Source organism: Phycodurus eques, chromosome 3 (assembly GCF_024500275.1).
Source record: "Phycodurus eques isolate BA_2022a chromosome 3, UOR_Pequ_1.1, whole genome shotgun sequence".
Lineage (NCBI taxonomy): Eukaryota > Metazoa > Chordata > Actinopteri > Syngnathiformes > Syngnathidae > Phycodurus > Phycodurus eques.
In genome coordinates, this window is record NC_084527.1 from 20,211,523 (window position 1) to 20,223,210 (window position 11,688).

At 39.1% G+C, this 11,688-nt stretch overlaps 1 protein-coding gene across 2 annotated transcripts in view; it reads right to left on the reverse strand.

Moving 5' to 3' along the window:
- Nucleotides 1-10,381, reverse strand: part of kntc1 (kinetochore associated 1) — a 58,568-nt gene extending 48,187 nt beyond the window's left edge. For both annotated transcript variants that reach the window (XM_061672413.1, XM_061672412.1), the window contains exons 1-13: nucleotides 10,346-10,381; nucleotides 7,899-8,044; nucleotides 7,033-7,153; nucleotides 5,942-6,057; nucleotides 5,395-5,473; nucleotides 5,105-5,182; nucleotides 4,995-5,029; nucleotides 4,801-4,911; nucleotides 3,503-3,596; nucleotides 3,318-3,370; nucleotides 1,053-1,168; nucleotides 348-402; nucleotides 162-260 (exon numbers count right to left, since the gene is read on the reverse strand). In XM_061672413.1, coding sequence (XP_061528397.1) covers nucleotides 162-260; nucleotides 348-402; nucleotides 1,053-1,168; nucleotides 3,318-3,370; nucleotides 3,503-3,596; nucleotides 4,801-4,911; nucleotides 4,995-5,029; nucleotides 5,105-5,182; nucleotides 5,395-5,473; nucleotides 5,942-6,057; nucleotides 7,033-7,153; nucleotides 7,899-8,027 — 1,086 coding nt within the window. In that variant the 5' untranslated portion in view covers nucleotides 8,028-8,044; nucleotides 10,346-10,381. The remainder of the gene's footprint in view (nucleotides 1-161; nucleotides 261-347; nucleotides 403-1,052; nucleotides 1,169-3,317; nucleotides 3,371-3,502; nucleotides 3,597-4,800; nucleotides 4,912-4,994; nucleotides 5,030-5,104; nucleotides 5,183-5,394; nucleotides 5,474-5,941; nucleotides 6,058-7,032; nucleotides 7,154-7,898; nucleotides 8,045-10,345) is intronic.
- Between the last annotated feature and the right edge of the window lie 1,307 nt (nucleotides 10,382-11,688).

Genomic DNA, 11,688 nt, shown 5'->3' on the forward strand with positions numbered 1-11,688 from the left:
GATGGACGACAAAGATTTACAAAGTTTTCCAAAGAAACTTTTGCCTGTACAATTAGGTTTTATTTATGCAAAAGTTTGACCGAGGCACAAATTAATTCCATAATTTCCTATGGGAAAACGGTTCCAAAATTGTGTCCCTGTAACAAGTGCAGACTCCTCACCATTCTTATTTTTGTCTGGACAAGACAGGACACTGAGAAGACATCCAGGCAGTGGCAAATAGACAAAGAGGGCAAACATCGGATCCGTAGTGAGTTAATCTAAAAAAAAAAAAAAAAAAAAAATACATTTTGAAGTTGAGGACACTGAGCAGCACGAAGGCTTTAATGTTAAACTGACGCTGCTACCTGACTCTTGTCTTGTTTTTCCAGGGTGATCATCTTCACGCCGTCCTCCGCTTGACTGTAATCGACAGTGCTGAGTTAACAAGGCCACCTAAAATGTACTCTAACCTTTACAGGTGAACCTAATTTGACCTTCTGTAAAACTTGGAAAGCACATGTCCACCTTTACAAATGCTCAATAGGTTTTGCAAAAACTTGCTTTTGTCTAATATGAAGCTGACCGGCAAACTTCACAGCTGGTGATTGATCAATGAAAATTTCCAAGGATGTCCAGTTCTATGCCTTTCTGTGATCCCTCCAGTCTCTCTATAGCTCTGTTACAAACTGCTGATGACACAAAGCGCAGTGGCTACCTCCTTCTGAGAACATCCAGTGTGAAGCCTTGTTAGTGTCACTGAATGTCATCAGCAGTTTGTAACAGAAATACAGAGAGACAGGAAGAGTCACAGAAAGGCATAAAAGTGGACACACTTGGAAAATAAAACAAACACAGTATGTGAATTTTGCCATTCAGCTCCTTGTTAGAGAACAGCAAGTTTGCAAAACGTATTGAAACACTGAACATGTGCACAAGTTTAAATTAAGTTCACCTGTAAAGGTTATAGTAGGATCATCCTGAAATTTCACCCAAAGCCCAATATCCCAAACATTTGTTTATTTTGTTTGCTCTTGTACGATGGATTTTAAAGCGACATCAATTGAACTTACCTGCCCGCCAAGGCCGCTGAGCCGCATTCCGTGATTAATTCAAAGTCGAGAAGAGCAACGTTCGGCCAGACGTGAACCATGATCATGAAATGCACTTCCCAAAGACTCAGGACTTCCTGGAGGACATAAAGTAATAGATAAAAAAAAGACCGTGCAGGTCCCTGTAAAATCAAAATATTCAGTGTACATCTAAATTTGACACATCACAGAGAAGAGTGTTGATAACAACCCTGCCAAATTGGAATCATGAAGAAGAAAAATAAATTTAAAATAATAATAATAATAAACAAAATAATACAATATTAAAAAATATAAAACGAGGCTTCAAAATCAATATGGTGAAACACTGTCAGCGCTGAATGCACTGAAACCCCTGCCAGCTCACCTGTCAATAGTAAATCACATACCACTCCAATGACTTGGACGCTACATCATCTAGCATCTGTCTTATGCCTATGCATCCCCACATTTGAGCTGTGAAAATGTAGTCACTAAGGAATATATTCCACCATGATATCAGTTGTGTCACTGATGGTGTAGTGGTACTTTTGTGCAGGCAGCATAGGTTCAGTTCCCACTCAGTGACTGTGGGAACGGGAGTGTGAATGGTTGTCCATCTCTATATGTGCCCTGCGACTGACTGGCAACCAGTTCAGGTTGTAGTCCGCCTTTCGCCCGAAGTCAGCTGGGATAGGCTGCAGCGCCCCGTGACCCTAACTAGGATAAGCGGTGTTGAAAATGGATGGATGGATGACATCAGGTTTTTTTTTCTTTTAAATTCCACCCTCCTTGCTCTTCAACTTGCCCCCTCGTCTGTGATGAAACGGTCTGAATGACTACAGGCCTGTCGCCCTGACATCTGTGGTCATGAAATCCTTTGAACGCATCTTGCTGGACCACCTCAAAAGCGTTACAGAACCCCTACTGGACCCCCTGCAGTTTGCCTACCGAGCAAACAGGTCTGTGGATGACACAGTCAACATGGGGCTGCAGTTCATCGTAGAACACCTCGACGGCGCGGGGACCTACGCGAGGATCCTGTTCGTGGACTTCAGCTCTGCGTTCAAGATCATCATCCCAGAACTTCTCATCCAAGCTTCTCCAGCTCAGCGTCTCGCCTGCCATCTGCCAATGGATTTACATCTTATTGATGGGCAGGACACAGCAGGTGAGGCTGGGGGACACCACCTCATCCACACACACCATCAGCACCCGGGCACCCCAAGGAAGTGTCCTCTCGCCGCTGCTCTTCTCTCTCTACACAAACGACTGCACCTCAATGCACCCAGCTGTCAAACTCCTGACGTTTGCAGCCGACACCACAGTCAAAGACGGTGACGAGTCTGCGTATCGACAGGAAGTGGAGCGGGTGGAGCTGTGGTACAGTTGACACAACCTGGAGCTGAACATGCTCAAGACTGTAGAGATGATCGTGGACTTCAGGAAGTATCCTACGCCACAGATGCCCCTTGTCAACCGTCGAGACCTTCAAGTTCGTGGGAATTACAGTCTCTCAGGACCTGAAGTGGGAGACCAACATCAACTCCATGCTCAAAAAGGCCCAGCAGAGGATGTGCTCCTGCAGCTCGTGAGACAGCACGGTGTTCCACAGGAGCTGTTGAGGCAGTTCTGCACAGCAGTCATCGAATCAGTCCTGTCCTCATCCATCACAGTCTGGTTTGGTGCTGCCACAAAAAAGGACAAACTCCAACTGCAACGGACAATCAGGACTGCTGTAAAAATTGTTGGTACCCCCTACCTGCCCTTGAGAACTTGGACGCTGCCAGAACTAAAACAAGAGCATGCAAAATCCTCTTGGACATCCTGGTCACCCCCTCTTCCAGCTACTTCCCTCAGGGAGGCACTGTCGATCAATGCAAACTAAAACCAGGCAGGCATTCCAACAGCTTCTTCCCTCCCTCATTACATTGCTAGAGGACTCTGTATCATTTGCACAACTGTAATTGTATCAGCATTACCAGAATACCAGTAACCTATTTATTGCTAAGTGACTCTCCGTACTGTGTTTTTATGTTTTGATGTCTCAAAAGTACTTTTTGTCAAAATGGTTGTCTATTGTCATACTAGAGTGGCTCCAACTACCGGAGACAAATTCCTTGTGTGTTTTTGACATACTTGGCAAATAAAGAGGATTCTGATTCTGATGTGCACTTTCAGAGACAAAAATATTTGTACTGTATATCAGAAATTTAAACATTAAGCTACGACCATTTGCATGAGAAGCAGCTATGCCAGTGAACTCACCTCCGTGTCGAGAATGTACACAAAATTTCCCATTACCACCATCTTCTTAACACCTTAAAAGCCAAAAAGCAGAACGAATACCTTTTATTTGGAGATCAACAACTATTTAGCCCATTTGGAGGCTTAGATCTCTCTCCAAATGGTAGAACGTTAATGTTTCATATCAATATTGGACTTCTCCTCACCTGATATCAAACTATTGTCCAAGGACTGAGTGAAACACATCTTAGACTGATGAGGGTCCATGGTCCAGTGAGTGACTGCATGTTCCTCATCTCCCTGTTGTTGAATTCCATGTGATATAATAATTACAACCGCACGACTGCTGCGGTCATTGTATGAAGAAACTACATTTTTCATGTTATCATACTCAGAAAATGTGTAATTTTCTTTTACACACACACACACACACACACACATATATATATATATATATATATATATACATACATATAAGTACACATATATATATATATATATATATATATATACATATATGTCTATACATATACATATATATACATATATGTATATACATATACATACATATATATATATATATATATATACATACATATATATATATATATATATACATACATATATACACACCAGTGTGTGTGTGTATTTTATATATATATATATATATATATATATATATATATATATATATAATTTATTATTATTATAATAGTATACTGTATGTACAATATTAAATATTTAAAACAATGAACAGGTATCTACAATAAATTATATAATAAATAATTCAATGTGATATATATAAATATATTTTAAAAGTTTGACTATTGACATTAGGTAAATATGTATTTATTGCAATTTATCAAATAAGTATTTTCATGTACAATATTAAATTTGTACACTAAGTAGTTTGAACAATAGATACAAATGTAAAGCGTATACAGTACATATTTTGTGATGAACAATACTGAATACTTACAATATGTAACCCGTACAATAAGTACATTTCAAATGCATTCAATAAAATATAATGCATTTACAATATTAATTACTTACAATAAGTAAATTAGTATCTTTAATAAATAAATTACATACTTAAAAAATAAACAATATGGATGTTTCTTACATGCAATAACGGATCAAGAATAAATAAATGAACAAATTAATGCAATATAATAAATCAAATATTTTTTGTAAAAGTACAATGTTAAATGTTATTTTATATATCTTATATAAATATTCCCCCTAAAAATCTTTACACTGCGAATCGATAAGTTTTGAAAAAATGACATTGGATTAGTACGATGTATTTTTTCATTTTTTTAAATGTACAACATTAAATTTGCAATAACTGTCTACAATAAATAAAAAAATAAATACAAAATTAAATATTGTTTATGAATATACAAAATAAAATGCACTACCATTGTAAATCACCAGAGGGTAACAAGATTAAAACATAAGCATTATCTAGTGTATCACAAATATATAAAGGTGCACTCACCCCAATCAATAAATGGATTTTATTGGCCAGCTTGAAGGTGACTGCATTACTGCAACTTTCGTTGTGGTACATCTTGGTTGAGCAGAAGTCTATCTTGATGACACTCTGAAGCTGCATTCAGCACAAAAAGTGTTTTCTTTTTTCTTTCAAGTAATTATGCCATCATGTAATGAAAACAATAAATAAAATCTCACCTCTTTTAAAGCAGCCATGTCCATATTTTCAATGGCTTGGACAAAAAGGAAAAAATAATCTTAAGTGTGATTAAGACTATGTTTGAGATGATCAATACTGGTGTGTATACCTATTTTGATCTTTGCCAAATTAAAGTTGGTGATGTGGAAGAACCCATCCTTTATAACCAGAAACACATGGTACAGGCCTGACGGAAAAAATATAAGACCCAAATCCAAGGTTTGCTTGGTTTTATACTTGTAGTATCAACAATATACAAACATACACACACACATATTTTTATATATATACACACACACGCACACACGTTGCTAAGCACTGAGCTCACAATGTGATATATATTTTGTTGAAGAACTATTTTGGGTCCCATCCCATAGTTTTGGGAACTTTCCTTTTTACCTTGTGATGCCTTATTCTCCTCTGTGATGAGGGCGCAATACGTTTTCTTGTCGCCGCTGTTTGGTTTGACGACCAAAGCCTGGAAACCCGAAAACACGACACTTCAGTGAAAGCAATCAATATTGTCCATTTTTCTTCACAATTTAAACAAGTTCCTCTGTGTTTTAATTATGTATATAATGTGTAACATGCGCTAGAAAAGAAATAACCCAAGAATCAAGAATAGCATATTTTAACAAATTTTTTGTAGTTTTGCTCAAATCTGCCTCTTTAGAGGGGAGCTTTATGCAAATTACTGTAGCAGCTCTGTGCATGTGCCGCACGCAGCAGACAAATCGACAACACAAATACCCCCATGTTGAGAACTGTGCTGAAGATCTGAGTATATGTTGCTCATTAGAAGCTAATGCTAATCTGTGCTAATATGATTTTACTTGGTTGTGTAAAGCCAAGTACTATTTGTAAACAAGTTATTATTAAGTCACCTTTTCATATGTCCTGTTTCAATTCACAATATGCAACAGTGTGGAAGGGGAAAAAGTCATACTTTGGTGAGGAGGATTCTCTTGTGCGGAACAAAGATCAAGTGCAAGTTGCCATTTCTTTCACACACCAACACAAACTGTCCATCCAGGCACACGTCGATGGCATCCACGTCACTTTCTAGGGAACAGTGACAAAAATAAATAAAAATAAAATACCCATTTTATGTGAATGCAAAAGCATTGGAAGAAAGGCTGTGATTAACATTAAGGAAACAAATATATAAGAGCCATCAATTACATATATAGCAGTACCTTGATTTATAATTTTAATTATTTCTGTAATTAAGATAGCTGGCATAGGCTCCAGCGCTCCTGCGACCCTTGTGAGGTTAAGCGGCTCAGAAAATGGATGGATTGATAAAATAAATGTTTGTGTTTTACGCTCTTTTAAAAAAGGGGAAAAAAATCATAGTGTGGGATTAAAAAAAATTTTTATAAAAGAGAATGCCAAAAAATAAACTGGCTTTATAAATTCTAATTACTGTATGGACTGCAGTATTCGTGTGTTAATGTGTGCCTTTAAGGAGCGTGGCGTAGTGAGTGACATCAGGAGCTGGAGTCTAATTGGCTGCGAGTGAGCGGCTGGGCATGAGCTGTGGCCTACAGCAGCTCTTTGCGAGCGTTCTCATTTTGTATTTGTTTGGCCCATTCAATAATCGATTTAAAGTGCAAGAACGACTGTGGCTCTCCTTGCCCAGCTGCAAGGGCATTATAGTACCCTGAATTGCTCCATTTTTTTCCCACTTGACTCACAAAACAAATGACCAAGCAACGTCTCGTGACTCGGAAAACGCAGAAATTGGGCCACTCATAGGTCAAGGTATCATTGTATTGATACATTTTAAAGCACCCATGTGCTATTGTTCGGCATTCTTGGGAATTAAATGAATCTAAGTTACAGTATCAGTAGTATTATTGACGGCACAGTTTTATCATGGCAGCAATGAAAGCCTTTAAAATACAATAACAGCTTCAAAACACCCTGTGCCGGATGCAACAAAATAGCATAACAAAATGACATGGCAGTCTCCCTGTGCATTTTATCTTTGCGATTGAAACATAGAACTGATGGGACTTGTTGTAAACTGCATACCAAAGTTAAGCAGCAACAGGATGGTTTGGTAGCTCTGGTCGAATAGGACAACCGTCCTGTCGGCGACAAGAATACTCCAATTGGGCCCATTGATGGAATAGAGGTGAGGGTCTGACTCCACCTGGGAGGGAAAATAAGATATTGGTGCCTTCATTAGCTAAACGAAAGATTAAATGTCTCACCAGAGTCACAATAATCAACATACTGTTCAATACAATACAGAAGATGGCAGCAAGAACTATTTTTGTAACAACTCAATCACCATAGTGCATTGACACCATGATACCACAAGATGGCACTAAAATAATTGTTTTATTGCTTTGGCCTGAGCATAAAAATGTCGACTACGTGAATTTGCGGCTTTCGCACGACCACAATTATGGTGACACACTCTGTCTGAGAAAAACAAAAAATCATAAAAGGAAGCTGTATTTTTCCAGCTGTTATCATTAGCTAATTTTGCATTTTTGATGGTCAATTCACAACGTTGATAAAGCTATGGGCACGGGTTTGCATAGCAGGTCCAGTGTATGTTTTTTTTCATCGAGGTACTTTATGTAGGTATAGTATCGAAGTCAGAATTTGTATATCATGACAACACCATACCCAAGTACAGGAGTTGAATCTGTTCTTATACATTTACCAGTTATTCTTTACACAAGTATATGTACTTCTACTTAAATACTAAATTTGAGTACTTTTGCAACCTCTGTAACGATTAGTTGGCCCAAGTGGTGTTGCCCTTGAATTGCTCAGTACTTTTGCCACCTCTTGTGATAGACTACGACATGATCCGACTTACATGCAAAACTCCAACTTGAACTGAACTCCGTCGTAAACCCATGACCCCTTGTACAATGTCTTACCTCGCTCGAGGACACCTTGACCAGTGTGTCCACCTGATACAAGCTGCTGTCATTCTCCTCTGCTGAAACGTTGCCAAAGCGGACAGTGCTTGAATCCTCATTAACCAAAAGCTCCACATCGTTCCACATCGCCACCCTTTGGGAAGCTAACACACACAAAGTAATATACAGTGGTTCATTCATTTAGACCAGGGGTCACCAACCTTATTGAAACTAATATAAGAGCTACTTCTTGGGTACTGATTAATGCGAAAGGCCACCACTTTGATACAGACTTTTGAAATTACAAATTTGCTCAAATTACTTAGTTACTAAGTGACTGGTTAGAGCGTCTGCCTCACAGTTCTGAGGAGCGAGGTTCAATCCCCGGCCCCACCTGTGTGGAGTTTGCATGTTCTCCCCGTGCCTGCGTGGGTTTTCTCCGGGCACTCCGGTTTCCACATCCCAAAAACATGCATGGCAGGTTGATTGAAGACTCTAAATTGCCCGTAGGTGTGAATGTGAGTGTGAATGGTTGTTTGTTTATATGTGCCCTGCGATTGGCTGCCAACCAGTTCAGGGTGTACCCTGCCTCCTCCCCGATGATAGCTGGGATAGGCTCCAGCACTCCCGCGACCCTTGTGGGGATAAGCGGCTCAGATAATGGATGGATACTTAGTTATTAATAATAATTCAATTCAATTGTATTTATATAGCGCCAAACAACCATAGTTGTCTCAGGACACTTTACACATGGAGGAAGTCTAAAAACACACTCCTCAAGTATTAAAAGACCAACTGAATCCCACATGAGCAAGCAGTAGGCGACAGAGGCAAGGAAAAACTCTCCTCCTGGGAAGATACCTCGAGCATCCAAAGACTTAATTGGTGAGAATTGAAAAGGAGAGAGAGAGTAACATAGAGAAATAGACAGAGAAGGAGAGAGAGCGACAGACAGCAACAGAGAGAGAGAGAGAGGGTGAGTGTGAGAGAGAGAGAGAGAGAGAGAGAGATAGCAGTGCAAGGTGCAGTTTTTTTCTGTACCTGGTAGTACTGGGAGGGGGAGGAGGTGTTTAGTTTCAGAGAGATCAGAACTGAGTGAAAAAAAAAAAGTACTACAACTGTTTAGCAGTTCAACTAGGAATTCCACTAAGGTGGAGAACGACCAACAACTTAGCAAGGGAAAATGCAGATCCTGAGGAAAAAGGTACAGTGGGTGATGCTACATGAAACAAGGAACACGAAATCGAAGTGTGAGAAAAATTACAAAAAACAATTACACTTGTCCAGCAACATCTGACACTCTGATACGGTGTTCTGTTTAATACATGCTCCCGCTGCAATCAACATCCTATAATTAATGATTTTCATCTATATTGAAGACACAGATCTTGTTGATGTCACAATAATTCTTAATGACTCCACAAGGTTACTAAATCCAGTCACTGATGGTGTAGTGGCGCATTCCCCTGACTTCGTTGCAGGCAGTGTGGGTTCAGTTTGGTGTGAATGTGAGTACAAATGGTTGTCTGTGTCTCTATGTGCCCTGCGACTGGCGACCAGTTCAGGGTGTAGTCCACCTTTCGCCCCAAGTCAGCGGGGATAGGCTCCAGCGCCAAGCGACCCTAACTAGGATAAGTGGTGTTGAAAATGGATCAGAATCAGAATCATCTTTCTGGATGGACGGACGGATGGATGGATATGTTACTAAATCCAGAATCCAAAACCACAGCCGCAGTTTTCTTTCCATTTCGCTGTGCCGGATTCACAGCACTTCGATTTAGCGGAGGTCGACCAAAAGTCACATTTTCTCATTGTCTTGCCGAAGGTAATTCTTGTTCTTTTCAAATGACACTGTTGGGAAATCTTGACATTTTCAATTCAGAGGAGAATGGCTATGATTCTGACAAAGATGAACATGTTTCGGCGTCCAAAAATCACCACACCTTCATAGGATTCGGACACGATTGAAAACTATATGGACGTGATGAAGTATTACTATTCTTGTTTTCTGTGAGGTTTGACGTAATTCTGACGCTTGCTCTCGATTTGGCCCAGTCAATGAGATGGAGATGTTCTATTTTGATATCCAGATGGTTTGCAAATTTTACTAACATACCTACAGAAGTTAGGAAACAGGTGAATATCAATATGTAACACTATATTTTTTTTTAAATCTCTGCAAGTGTTCTTTTACTACATTCTTAGGATAAATGTCCCATCACCGCTAAGCTGTTTTAAGAACAGGCCCGTGAGCACCAAGTTGGTGACCCCTGATTTAGACGTTGTCATGTTTCTGTCATGATAGTTTCACCGGCGAACACATAAAGATGTAACGTTCGAATAGGCGTCCCTAATCAGTTAGTAATAACATCGTAGCTTTTTCATGAATATAAAATTCATAGCTAGAATATTTAGTCTCACCTGTTGTCAGAAATTAAAGGAAAATCATAATACCGACAACTTACATGTCCAAACAGCAGCGGTCAACTTTATAAATTGGCGGGCGATGCCACGGCAACAGAAAAGCACGATGTATTTTCTCTCAACTAAGTCTTTCAGGCATAACTTCCGCCTGCGACTCACACTAAAACCTGATAGTGAATCCAAACGCACCATACCTTAAATCCAATATTAATATTTAGCTCTCATCGCCACTCTTATTGAAACAATTTGTTTCTGTGGGAGAAAATAGGTTTTGCCTGAAAAAACAAATTCAGGGCGAATTGCAGAATTCCTGAAAGGGGCGCATAGGCTCGCCCCATCAGCAGTGCGCATGCTCATGCAAACAAGCAATTTGATTGCAGCTGAATCAGCGCGAGTCCCGCCTACTGCCCATCCAATGAGTTTGATGGGCGAGAATGACCCATATGCATTTCATGACCCGCACAGGGGAACACTAGGACCAAAATGAAATAAATAGTGAAATCAATAAATATTGAAAATATCAATACAAATTTAAATGATTAAATAAGTACTGAAATAGAGGTTTAAATAAATAATGAAATAATTAAGTAAATCATTAAATACATAAATAAAAATGGAAATAATTAAACAAATATTGAAATAATGTAATAAGTATTGAAATGAATACATATCGAAATAAATAAACACTAGAATAATTAAATACTTCATGAGACAAATTTGGCAATCAGCATAAGACATATCCAGCATAACCGCCACGGCTGATGCCAAACCCAGTGGTCTAGTCAAAGTCCAGACTTGTATCCGATTGAAATGCAGTGGCATGACCTTGAAAGGTCAAAAGCCCTCCATTTACGCCATTTACGCCGAATTCAAACAATTCTGCAAGGAAGAGTGAGCCAAAATATCGCCACAGAGATTTAACAGACTCATTGCCGGTTATAGAAAACGATCGATTTCAGTTGTTCCTGCTGACGATGGCCCAACCAGTTATTAATTTAGGAGGCCGTTACTTTTTCACACAGGGCCAGATGACTGAATAGTTTTAATAAACGAAATCACCATTTTAAAATGGCTTTTTTAAAGTTCACTTGGGTTATATTTGTCTGATATTTACATTTTCTGACAATCATGAACTAAGTGGGGAAACTATGCAAAAATATAAGAATTTGAGAAGGGGGACAATACTTTTCTTTAAACCACTGTATATCAGCAATCGCAACAGTCCTGGGATAGTGGGACCAAAGTGAGGACATTTTATAACATCGTACCATTGGTAAGACATAGCATTAAAACCTGCTCCTCTCAATGTGATATAAAACTGACATGACTTACATTGGGTCACTGTGGGATGTATTTAATTGGGAAATATCATTATAGCTGCTGT